This window comes from Anguilla rostrata, chromosome 4 (assembly GCF_018555375.3).
Source record: "Anguilla rostrata isolate EN2019 chromosome 4, ASM1855537v3, whole genome shotgun sequence".
In the NCBI taxonomy this organism is placed as follows: Eukaryota; Metazoa; Chordata; class Actinopteri; order Anguilliformes; family Anguillidae; genus Anguilla; species Anguilla rostrata.
The window spans coordinates 34,189,679-34,202,178 of record NC_057936.1 but is presented as its reverse complement, the minus strand read 5'-3'; the positions used below and the strand labels follow the sequence as shown (position 1 = coordinate 34,202,178).

Below are 12,500 nucleotides of genomic sequence, written 5' to 3'. Positions count from 1 at the left end.
GCGTGCCCGGTGCTGCAGCCGCCACCGCCGCCGCCGCCGCCATCGTCTGCCAATCCTTTCACATCGACTCCCCGGTATCTCACCGTTTCCACCGGCGACGGCGCGGCCAGCTGCCGCGACGCTGCGCGCGATCGTTTCAGACAAGCGACGAGCGGCGATTTGCATAACGGCCCGGGCCTCCCGGAGCTCCGGATCCGACGGGCTCGGCTGTTAAAAGCCGAACGCGGGGCAGCGCCGTGCCAGCGGCAATCAAAAGCAATAAGCCTCGGCGTAATGTTCGCGGCAGCTGAGGCGCGCGCGAGGACCGCCTCCCTCCGCCCACAAGGCCCGCTCAGTAACCACGGCTATCACACGAACCGCGCGACGCGCCGCAGCAACACCCCCTCCCCCGTAAAGAAAATAATTACTTTGTGCTTCCGAAGAGAAGCCAAGCAATTAGTCCCCCCGCATGATCATGTCTCTAATTAGTCAATACCGCATTCGATGATGTCCCATTACCTCATTTCGTTTCGGGAACCTCCTGGCAACTATCAGCTGGATCATTCCTCGCTTGTTGCCCTCGGTAGACATGGACTTGCGTAGCGTTTCCATGGCATCCTGGTTCGTCTTCTCCAGCAACGACTCCCCGTTCACCGCTATCAACTGGTTGTTGACTCTCAGTCTACCATCCTGTCAACATGCAAGCACAAGCAGCCGACATCAAGACATCAGCAATTCAAATTTTGCCTTCTGGCATGTTAAATTCACAGGTACACTCAGCAGAACAAAGGCACCAAAAAGGCACCAAAAATCAGCAGTAAATATATCACTATTTCATGAAAGACTGTTCATACGGGTTGGGTATGAGACAAGCAGGCAACAGAGAGAAAAGTATTTTGACACAACTAATCAAAGGTTATATATTCCTACATGTACACATCGCACCACAGCAACTGGTCACTTTGTAGAGTGAGACGTATGTAGTGAAGGAGCATTTCCTTCTCTGCAGATCCCATGAAGCAAAAAAAAAAGAATACTACAAATGCATGGAGAAAACTGTCATCCGAGTTCAAGAAAGGACATATATTCCAGCATCACCTGAAAAGGAAATGCATTCTTTTTGTGGGGCCTGCAAAAACAGGCATGTCAGTGTGAAAACCTAAGAATTAAAACATTTTTCTCTGGCTTGGGTCAGTGGGGCAGGGCTTGCCTTGTATGCCGCACCACCATTGATGATGGACTTGACAAAGATGCCCAGGTCTTCGTGGCTGTCCTTGGACCTGTTGCCCTTGACGCTGACCCCCAGGCCCGCCGAGCCGGAGTCATTCAGAGGGATCTCCAGGGTCAGAAACTCACGGGTTCCATCTGGCGTTAACACAAGGTCATCATCTTCTGATTTCTACAGACAGAGAGAGGGAGAAAGGGAGAGGAGAAAGAAAGGGATATGGAGATAAGGACTTGTTACAGTGTCCTTGCATGCGTGTAAGCTTGTGTTCACTCGCACACTTGCATTTCAAAAAGAAAATAAAGGAAAACAAAAAAACTTCTGAAAAGACCAGGTGGCAATTTTAGTTTCAAACTGTGCTGATGATGCTTGATGTCTAAACAATACCTTCTTCAGAGATGTGATCGCGAGAGGCATACAAAACCAGCTGTCTCAGCTATTTTTTTCGATTCTCTTTTGTGTGAAATCGTTTGTACAGCGAGAAAAGGTTAAAGTGGGCTTTTGTTCTAGGTTGCACACACAAGCTCAGCGTGAAACCGGATTAAAACTACTGAATCAAACACGTGTCAAACTCCCTGTTTATTCACGGTTTCCAATGTGTATGGGAACAGAATTTGAAAATGGCAGATATTAAATGTTAAACTTGCTTTCAGGAACGAGAGACGAGCAGCACAGGGACAGAATAGGTCAGCGACAGAACAAATGGAAATGATTTCTCACTGTGCAAGACAGGAACTGGAATGGTGTCAGAGGCAGAAGAGTAACAACAAACCACTTCCTCTCAAGCCCACCAATTACCGCTCTATAGAGAAATAGGGCATGCAATATGAGTGAAATTAATATAGGTTACATCTCTGTATATCCTGCTGTCTGAAATGTTACTTCCATCACCTTAATAACTAAAAATTCATAAAAATATGCCGCAGACAGACATGGGAGATTGACGTGTCAGGGGGAAATGCTGATCTTATACACTACATTGCATAACGCCATCCAGTGTCACAACATAACGAGCGTGCACGACACTGAGCGACTGACAGTCCTGCAGGTACTGTCCACTGGGATCAGGCAGTGAGAGACAGTTCATTCTTTTTTGGAAGACTACATTCTTTGCTACAGTGGCAATGCTACCTACAGTTTTATACTGAATGTCTGTATCAAGAATATCGGTGCTCATTTTATGCATAATCATTTTAACGTGGTTTTAAGCAGCTTTCAAATAACCACTTTTTTTTCAACCAATAACAATGTACTTCAACTGTTTTTTTCTCCATTCTAAGTCAGGAAGAGGGTTGTGAGCATATCAAATGGAAAATGCCAAAGAGACAGGTCTACAAATCTATGCATTACAGCATTGAAAATGGCATCTGCTTTTCCAATAGGTTTTGTTCCATGAGAAACCTTTATGCATTTCCTTTCAGAAAAAAATGAATAAAGATGTGCCACAGGGTCATGTGACACAGAAGACCATGGTAACAGAGTTTTTTTTTTTTTTGAGAATTGCCATGGAGACTTCAATAGGTACAAACAAGCTCTGTAGCTCTGTATATTCAACAATCATATGTAAAAAAATGCTTACACCTTCTGACAGAAGAACAAAAGAAACACACACACACACACACACACACAGACATGCACACATGCACACACAGGGTAAGAATATCAAGTACTTGGCTTTAATAGCTGCTGAATGAAAGGAAATGACAGAAATGGAAGAATTATTTGGGTGCACTGGCCCGTTAAGGTAAAAACTATTGAATCAGACTCAGCCCCTATGCCCACCCCTCTCAACGCACCATCAAGTCCCAATACATTTAACACATCAAGCTTTCTGTACATAAAGCCGTATAACAAAAATCACATCTCATGAGGTTTTCAGTTCCATTTGTGTACTGTACAGAATGACCAAAGCACATGAATAAGCATGATAACCTTCAGCCAGGAAGAACGCTACCTACAAAATAGGACAGTAAAAATTAAAGTTAATGTCTCTTGCTCAGGAAAGAGGGAGTTGGGGGAAGGGATGTTCGTACTCATTGAATCCTAATAATCAGGTCAGGTCAACTTTGTGCCGAGCACCAAAGCACCGTCTGTTTTGATAGACATGTTGACATTTTCATTGTATTCACGGAAAAGGAGAAATGGGAAATGGGACTCCTGGGAATGGTGTTGAAAGGGTCATTATCAGATGTCTGCTTTGTCATTAATAAACACTTTCAAAGAAAAAAAAATCTACAATTGAGTTATGTCTCCGGGGAGGCTTTGTATATAAACTCTGCTTCTGTGATGTTTCTAAAACACAAGTTGTATCAGCCACTTCAAGATTGTTTTGTCTTGTCACTTGCAATAAAGCAAGGAGAAACAGCTTCTTTCAGAGCACCTTGGGTCATGAAATGGTCGGAAAGACGCCTCATGCTAACATTTTCAGAACACAAGACATGCTCATGCAGCACCAGCCAATTACTAACTCGTCAACAGTTGGTAGACCTCAGCTCATCAATCACAGAGCTCTGAGGGGACAGAACAGCTTCAACACAAATGTGGGGGTCCGACTGGTTAGGGCAGTGCAAAGATGGAACATCGACCATAACATATACAGTAATCATAATTCACAACGTATGGTGTACTTCTTTCACTTGGAACCATAAATAACGAAATCCAAACCCTCAGAGGCACCTCCAATATTTAGACAAATATTGAGAATAAAATGTATGAATTAATGATTTTAAAATGGGAATAAATATCTGGGTGAGGCAGACAACACCGGTACCTCACCCCTGTGGCACATGGTTTCTGGTTCCTACCACCCCAGCAAGGTCTGTCGAAGACAACCTGTCAACCTTCATAAAAAGATTTGCAAGGTGACAGCCTATTAAGAAAGCTGAGCAATTAATTAATTAATCTTCAAGCTCTATGGCACACATTCATTCGCTCCAATTGTTCTTGTGGTGAAGTCGAATTAGATTCTCTGAACAAGACAAAGGGAGACCGAATCCAAGTGGGATACGGTGGAAAACCAGGAATAATTCAAGACAGAGTGCACAGGCGTGCTTGGTATTCCTGCCTTGATGCTTGTCTCTTGCAAACAGAGGAAGAAAAAACAAAAGAAGACAGAAGAAGAAAGAAAAAAAAAATCCCCTACCCCCAAAGATTTTCTGCACATCGACGCCTGAAACAATTAGCACTGTTTTCAACTTTCCCTCACTCACCCGAATTTAGTGACATAAAGGTCATTTGAAATGAATTTAAAAGCTTAAAAGAAATCACTCAAGGATGTAATTGAGAAAAGGGCCTATGCATGATAAGTATTGTAAGAGAATTTCTGTACTGTTTCTTTCTGGGGAGAGCTGATAAACCCTGAATGTTAAACACCTCGGGCTAATGCAGATTTCAGCGTCCAGGTACACTTAAAGCTGAGGACGGCCAGCGAGCGGCCATTTACGTGAGATCTTACCATCCCTGGCTCTGCCTGAAACAAAACGAGCTCAGACGCTGTACTGTACGTTTTACTTTAAAAAAAGGCTATGCTGGTCAGATATGCAGTAATGTTCTTATGTGGGCTTTATTTTGAATTAAATAAATCCAGTCTATACAAAATTCTGTTCATTTGCAGACCAACACATTTTTGACCATGCATCCTCATTATTTATGTATTTGGCTGACTGGCTGAAGGGCAATGTCACAGGCACTGGGGTAGAGGTAAAGGGTAGTAAATGACATATCTGTGATAAAGCACCGAGCCCTACAAAGCAAACAGAGAATAGATAACTACGCAACGAGTGAGACACAATGTGTACAGAGATAAAATTGATCAGAACGAAAATGTTTCCTCATCTAGTAGTTCTGCAGTTGCCTAACAAAGAACACCAGTGCTAACCATAATGGCCAGAAAATCGTACATCATGCTAGCATACACGCAGTGCCTGACAAAGAACCACGGTGCTACATGAGAACTCTTGAGTGCGGAAATGTGACAAGCAACAGTAATGCATGTAATTGCCCAATCACACAGGTTAACCAACAACTGGAAGATGTTTTGAGCTGTCTCTACAAGACGTTTTTTAGTCTGGAAGATGCTTGCTAGGCATGCTAGCTTCTGAAACAAAAGAGCTAATGAAGGAACCGGAGTATGAACCTCCTCTACTCGGCGCACGGGCAACGTCATGACACAGGCAGGCATGAGAGAAAAGAGGGTGGCAGCTTCAGACCATTTCAAAGTTGTTAGCAGAATGCTATTGTCTTCCAGCATTGCCTCACGTCAGAAGCAGTTTAATTACGAGAGTTCATGGCTCTGAACTAAAATTGGCTCTTTGATTGCCGTGCGCCATCTCGAAGGCTGAGTGATGCCACGGCAACGATGACGATGGTGATGATGATGGCACTCGCCTGCGCAAGTAAATAATGTGATGAGAATTTAAAAAGACGGGGTGGAAAAGCGCGTGTAGCACTGCTGTTTTAAATGTAAAACGCAGGGAAAACGAGCAGAAAATGAGAAATAATATTCCCATTAGAATGCACTCAATCAATTGACAGTGCAGTCTAGTTTTGGTCGTCCAAATTAGACCAGTGTCCCTCCATCGCTCGAGGAGGGGGTTATAAAATAAACAGAGTAGAGGTGGATTAGTACAGTTTGGTGTGTGCCGAGAGGACAATATTAAGCTCATTTGCAAGAGTTTCTACGGCAAACAAGCGGGCCTCTGCAGCTCTCCCTGCATAAATAATGCGATCGGATCTTAATCACCCTATCAGCACCTGCCTGACAGGGGTGACATGCTTAAGCGTGGTGCAGAATAAACAATAGGTTCAATTACATGATTCAATTATAATTACACGGTTTGCCACATTGTTCGAGATACAACACGATCGAGGGGGGATTTTGTTTTTTCTTTTTTTCACAGACTCAAAGAGAAAACTTACAGATTGCTCAAATTAATTAACAGATAATTAAGAGAAGCAGCGTGGTTAAAGAGAGGGAGACTATCTTTATCTTTGGGAGGTGAAATAAATCTGATTTGAGCGAGGCTGTTATTTTATTCGCCGTGAGAGGAGAGGAAGGAAGGCTGCGCAGAGACACAAAGCGCACCCTTATTAACCTCCCTCAGGCGCGCAGAAGCAAGATAATCAAGCCTCTAGCGTGTTCGGGAAAGCGGCTGCCTGGCACCTGCAGGTGAGACACGCGCTAAACAATCCCAGGTCTTAAAAGTCGAAAAAAAGAAAAAAAGTAGAAAAGAAAATGAGAAGTGCTCAGTTAAGGCTCTTGTTGCGGAAAATTGCAACGTATTACCTCATCTCTCAGTTTTCAAAGTAATGCGATCGACACCAAGAGTGAGGAAGGGAACTTCACTGCTGAAGACACTGCTTGGAATGTGTCTGCTCTCGGCCACGGGCTGTGCTGGCCCTGTCGTAATTACAACCCCATGCAACGCGAGAGTCAGCTGCCATAATACGAGGAGTAACCATGTGCTGGCCATCACTCGCTCATGAGAACCATTTAAAATGAATTCGCTCTCCACGGCAACGCAGTGGACTTCTTACTGGTCAGGGAGCCCTCCATAGCACATGGAGGGTCCATAAAGGCTTGTTCTCCCATAGTTAGCGACCGCTCCTGCATCCAAATCTCTCCTGGTGTAGCATCGAGGTTCAGGAGCAAGCAAAGCAACTGAACGTAACAGGCACTCAGACAAGCAACCGACACTGAACATCCTCTTTCTACAGGCAGGTATGCTGCTATAGCACCAGCTCAGTCAACAGCACAGTACTGAACTCAAGCCCCCGAGAGGCTGGCTTGTAGAACACCCCCCCCCCCACCCCCCCACGCCCCCTCCCTCATGCACCCCTCAGGAAAAGAATGAATGACTCTAAATGGAGGGGCTGAAACATCTCTGAACCTCAGGCGTAAACCGCCATCGTCCCCTTCTCCTTTGCAGGAAAGACACCTGGTGAATTAGGACTCTACACTGGGGCAGGGCTATTGTGCTTCCTTTATGCTCCCCCCGACTCCACCCAGCAGTTAGAAGAATTCCCTTCTGAGTGAGAATCGCTAATGCACTAAAAGGCTCTCATCACAGAAAGTCAATAAGTTGAGCTTATATTATATTGTTCTGCTGGTAACATAAAGGAAACGGCCTTCAACTGCAGCCATTTGGAAAACAGAGATAACATCTGTTTTGAATGATTGTCCCCATTATGTTTAGAAAAAGTGCAGAAAAGGTTCATTGCGAGGCTTGGAAAATACAAGAGTATGATTGTTTAGAGCGAGATTGTGTTTTACCGGAATTACATTTTAGTTAAAGATCTTGGCTAGACTGGTTTTAAAATTTAAAAAAAGGTGGTGGGGGGGAAAGCATCATTAACCAATCATAAGTCTTGTGTGTACTTCCAGTGAGCCACTTTGGATTGCAACAATTACGCAGTTGTGTCCCAAGTAGGTTACTGGAAAACGTTTTGATGAAACACTTCACTCTCTGGCAAAAACGGTCCGAGCCATAGCCCAGATGCAATGATTTGCAAGTTGTAATTATAAAGGAAACTGCTTTGCATTTGTCTCCAATTTCTCTTGACAGAAACCACAGATCCAGCTGTCAGACCATACTGAGGCACAAATTAATTGCACAATTAAGATGTTCAATGCTTGGCAGATATCGTTCCTAATGGATCTGTGACAACCCAGATATAATCATAAAAGGGGATTTAATGTACTGTTTAATTACACCTCCGCGTACTATAGACATTGCAGGACCTATAAGCCCGTTGCCCAATCAGCTCCAAAAGGAGGAGCACATGCACACTGGGGGCATCACCGAACGGCCTGTTCACAACAAAAACATGCTTTGGTTCACTTGCTGAATTGCTGGGCTAACATATGGCCCCATTAAAATGATTATTCTGTGATACTGGGCCTTAAACCAAAGCTTTCTGTAACATACCAAATGTATCATTTTCTTTCATTTTCAAAATTGCAAAAACAAGTATGCCTTAATAGGTGTTTTAGTCTTTTAATGAGACTTAAAACTTAATTTTTTCTTCCAAGTAGAAAATATGAGCTTGTTTTAAATTAATTTTAATTTAAATTGTGTTATGCCATTGCAAATCTTCATCTTATTTAGCAAAAATGTAATATAAATGAGATTTTAAGTCCAAATATAAGACTAAAATATGGGAAGATTGACTTATTTTTGCAGTGCATTGTAACTTGTTTCGAACTTACAAAGAACTGTAGCTGCTACACTATACAAGATTTTCATGTTCAAGTTCATGGTCAAATATTCATAAATATGTATGCATGCGTACGTATGTACATGTGACACATATATGCAAGCAGAACATATTGTCATGTGGCCTTACAGGGAGATACAATTGCGGAAGTGATTTTAAATGACTGATTCCTACTCGAGATCCATCAACAGCTGTGTACACTTTGAGAATTGCATTTTCAGGATGAACAAAAACCAGCAAACAGAGCAGATCCTTGGGACCTAGTGTGGACAGACTTGATTTAAACAACCAATCAGAGAAGATGGACTTATAAGCCCACACCGCCCAAGCCAGCCCCCTCCCTGGGGTCTCTAAAACAAACACAGCCAGTCAGAGCACTGCCATTTAACCCTTGGTGGTTTAACCACATTCTGCTGGAAATACGTGAATGAGCAGTGTCAGTGAAATAGATTGGGTAGGGCTCTGTTTCCTGTTTACCCACAGCTCCCTTTGGTGTGGGATAAACCGGGACCAAGCGGAGGCCTCATATGATTATACAAGACCAGCATGCACTGCGGTAGGAAGACTGAGGAAGTGCCCGAAACCGAATTTGACTTGCAACAATTTAATTCGGTGGTGATTGCCATGACGGAGAATGGTCTCTAACAGAGGGGGTTTTGCTGCTGAAATTTGTCTCATCTCCAACGAGTAGGTGTAATGTTCAAAGTAACTCCTCGCTAACAGATGTAGTACTGAAAGCCCAGTCTGAAAAAGAGCGTAATGCTCGGTGATGTCTGTAACAGGAGGGTGGTTCTGAATGCCATCTTGAGCAGGAGGCTGTGGTTTTGCGTGGTCCCTCTAAGAGGCCGTAGTCCTGAGTGCGCTCTTGAACAGGCGGGCATTGGTTCTGAGGGACATCGATATTGGCAGGGTGTGGTACTGAGTGTGGTCTCTAACGGAAGGGGTAGTTCTGTCCTTAACAGGGTGCGAGGGCAAACGGCTCTTACCGAATCTCGCTGGGACTGCATCTGTAGCAGCTCCACGCTCTAGGGAAAGGGTAGAAATAAAGCAAATCACAAAGGCAAGAGAAGGGAAAAAGACATGTTGATGCTAACTAGCATGCGTGCAACATGCACACCAGGTGCGGCCGTGGCATTGAAAACGGGTACACAGCACACCCGCTCGACGGCCATGGTGGAAAGCCATCGGACGCGAGTCAGCAGAGAGCCCAGCTCTCCTTCTCGAACTGGGGGGCGGGGGACGGTTATCTTCGGCTCCAGCCAGGCACGCCCGCGGCCCTCAGCGCGGCTCAGCGCGAGCCGAAATTGGCCGCCCTCGTTATACATCATCACGGGAACATCTTTTAAGGCATGCGCAGCGGTTAGTCATTCCTCCGGCCCGGCGCGGCCGCTGAACCGTGAAGCCCGGTTATTTATTGGATGGAGGGACGGGGGGAGGGGGAGGGGGAAGGGGGGAGGGCGGGGGGGGGAGGAGGGAGGCGGGAATGCAATCTTCGCTCGCGGTACGGGTCGGCGGGCGGGCCGGGCGTGCGCAGCGGGGCCAACGTGCCGCCGTGCACTCTGGGAGAAGCCGCACGGGGCGGGGGGTGGGGTGGGGAGTGGTCCAGCCGTGGGTTTTTTTCACACTGGAATGACACGCACACATGCTTATGTGCATGCATGCGTGTTCTCTCTCTCTCTCTCTCTCCCCCTCTCTCTCTCCTCTCCTCCTCTCTCTCTCTCTCTCTCCCTCTCTCTTCTTCTTCCTCTCTCTCCTCTCCTCCTCTCTCCCTCTCTCTCTCTCTCTTCTCTCTCTCTCCTCTCCTCCCTCTCTCCCTCTCCCTCCCTCCCTCTCTCTCTCTCCCTCCCTCCCTCTCTCTCTCTCTCTCTCCCTCTCCCTCTCTCTCTCTCTCTGGCACACTCGCGCGGCGGTTCCCGGCAGCACCTGTTGTTAGCATTACAGTAATTGCGTCTGAGGCCATGCATTATTCAGCAGCCCCAGCCGGTCCCTGTGCGCCCTGGCCGGGGCGGGGGGGGGAAGGCGAAGCAGCACCTGGCGAGAGGCCGCGCATCTCCCCCGGACTCCCCTGTTTTTATTTATCGCTATTCTGCGGCCGCCTCAGATGCTTATCGCATCCCCCCACCCCTCCTCCCCTCCTCTCCCCGCCCCTCCCCTCCCCTCCCTCCCTTTGTCACAGGCTGCCTTTCTCTCTTATCTCCCCTTCTTCCTTCATCTCCCTCGCCGTCTCTATCTTGCCATTTCTCCATCTCGCACTCTTCCTTATCTCTCTCTTGCTCTCACCGTCTCCCACACTCTTCACCTCCCTTTCTCTCTGCCTCCTCTTTTCTGCCTCATTCCCCCTGTCTTTCCCACCCTCTCTGTTTCCTTCGCTCTCTCCCTCCCTCCGTCTCTATAAGAGGTTTTAAATGATTTACATGACATCCATGGCAACAAATATGCACACTTTCTGCTTTCTCATGATGTATTTTGTATTGTCATATCATGAGAAAAAAAGAAAAAACGAATGAACAATATTAATGAATAAAGGTTCACTTGGGCGTAAAAAACAACCTACAGTGCAAGGCCAGGTATAAAGAATGAAAATACCAGATTCCAGTTTAAAAAGACCTTATTGTCATGTATAAATGCGTATAAATGAGTACACTGGGAAATATAAGCAGCCACATAGACGGGCACTCTGTGTGACAAGCGGCAACTCTGACTCCGCCCCCGTAGCTCTGACTCCGCCTCTGCTGTTTTTGATTGGGCCCTCAGAGGTTTAGCCGGAGCTGGAGGCCTGTCTGCAAGGGATTGACGCAGATCAGCTGTGTCAGGGTGAGGGCTTTTAAGCTCTGCTCATCACACCCTTCACCCGTTTCAGAGAAGAGGGCCCCCGTCTGCTCTCAGACAGATCCGCCGAGGACAAGGCCTCATCGATCCAAATTCCCCAATGTCCTCAGGGCCCTTCGAAAACCTGAGAGATATTTCATCCAAGAGTGAGGGTTAGGGTTCGGCTTCAAAGCTAATGTTTCTCGGGTTCTCCTCTGAATCTGATAGAGCCAGGTAAAGGTTACTTGTAATGCAGCTGTCAATAAGTCTACTTCATCTGTTCGACTGCTTCTGTCTGATTGCTCTCTGGAAATGCCTGCGATTCCCCAGGCGGTGCTGCGAGGCAAGAGCTTTACGGGTAATCAAATGCGAAAAAAACGGAGAAAATAATTGCTCAAGGATGAACATGACAACAAACCTTTCAATACGACTGCACGACGGTAAGATGAGCAGAGTCGAGAATAGCTAAACGAAGGCCCAGATATACGGCTGCCTCGCCCCTCACATTAAGCGCACGCAGCCGTAATCTAGATAGCAACGCTAAAAGCCCCTGAACGAAGCTTGAACGGAGCTCAGACCTTCATCGGCAGGTTTATTTACAGCAGGCAGCGGCTAAAAATATGATTCCTCGCATTTTTCGACGGCGGCGCATCTTGGGTAACTTACGGCATCGTTCCCGTTCTGATTTAAAACTGCCAGGCTGTGCCTGATGCTGCTCTAATAATAAGCCCCCCCCCCCCCGCCCCCCACCCTGCTGTCCAACGTATGACAGGCGGGCAATAACCCGTCTCTGTATCCACGACGCTTTATTTGCAATAACTGTCACCGTCAGAGCAGTGGCCCCGTAATCTCATTTTTATGAACATCCTCGTATGGATTATTGAGATCCCTTAATGCCTGTGTCAGCGCGGAAAGAAACAGCCCCCGTATGTTAATATGACAAGCGGAGTAATGAAGCCCTGCCTCGCGCACTCCCCGCTCATAAACTCCGAGGGAATTTCGCAGGGAAGGGGCGATCTGATTAGGACTGTATTTCCACGATGGCTTTTTAATCGAGTTGCGCGCGCAGGACGCGCGGACGCGTCCGGAGATAAACACGCCCGATTCTTTAGTGCTGCGATTAAGAGCATTTAATAAGAGTAATGCGGAATAAATAAAAAAAAATACATGTGCTCGTGTTCGATTTGAACTTTTAAGCAAAAAAACGAAACAAAAGAAGCCTCGAACTGCACCTGTGCTACTGTTATTTTGGTTTCGCTCTTGTTTATGTGTA

The 12,500-nt window shown here is 46.1% G+C and overlaps 1 protein-coding gene across 7 annotated transcripts in view; it reads right to left on the bottom strand.

Moving 5' to 3' along the window:
* The window catches only part of pard3aa (par-3 family cell polarity regulator alpha, a), a 383,309-nt gene that overhangs the window by 161,554 nt on the left and 209,255 nt on the right, over nucleotides 1-12,500 (bottom strand). For 4 of the 7 annotated variants that reach the window (XM_064332352.1, XM_064332356.1, XM_064332353.1 and 1 more), the window contains exons 12-14: nucleotides 9,406-9,444; nucleotides 1,190-1,378; nucleotides 499-669 (exon numbers count right to left, since the gene is read on the bottom strand). In XM_064332352.1, the coding sequence (XP_064188422.1) occupies nucleotides 499-669; nucleotides 1,190-1,378; nucleotides 9,406-9,444 (399 nt within the window). The remainder of the gene's footprint in view (nucleotides 1-498; nucleotides 670-1,189; nucleotides 1,379-9,405; nucleotides 9,445-12,500) is intronic. The other 3 variants (XM_064332355.1, XM_064332358.1, XM_064332359.1) reach the window with 1 other exon arrangement.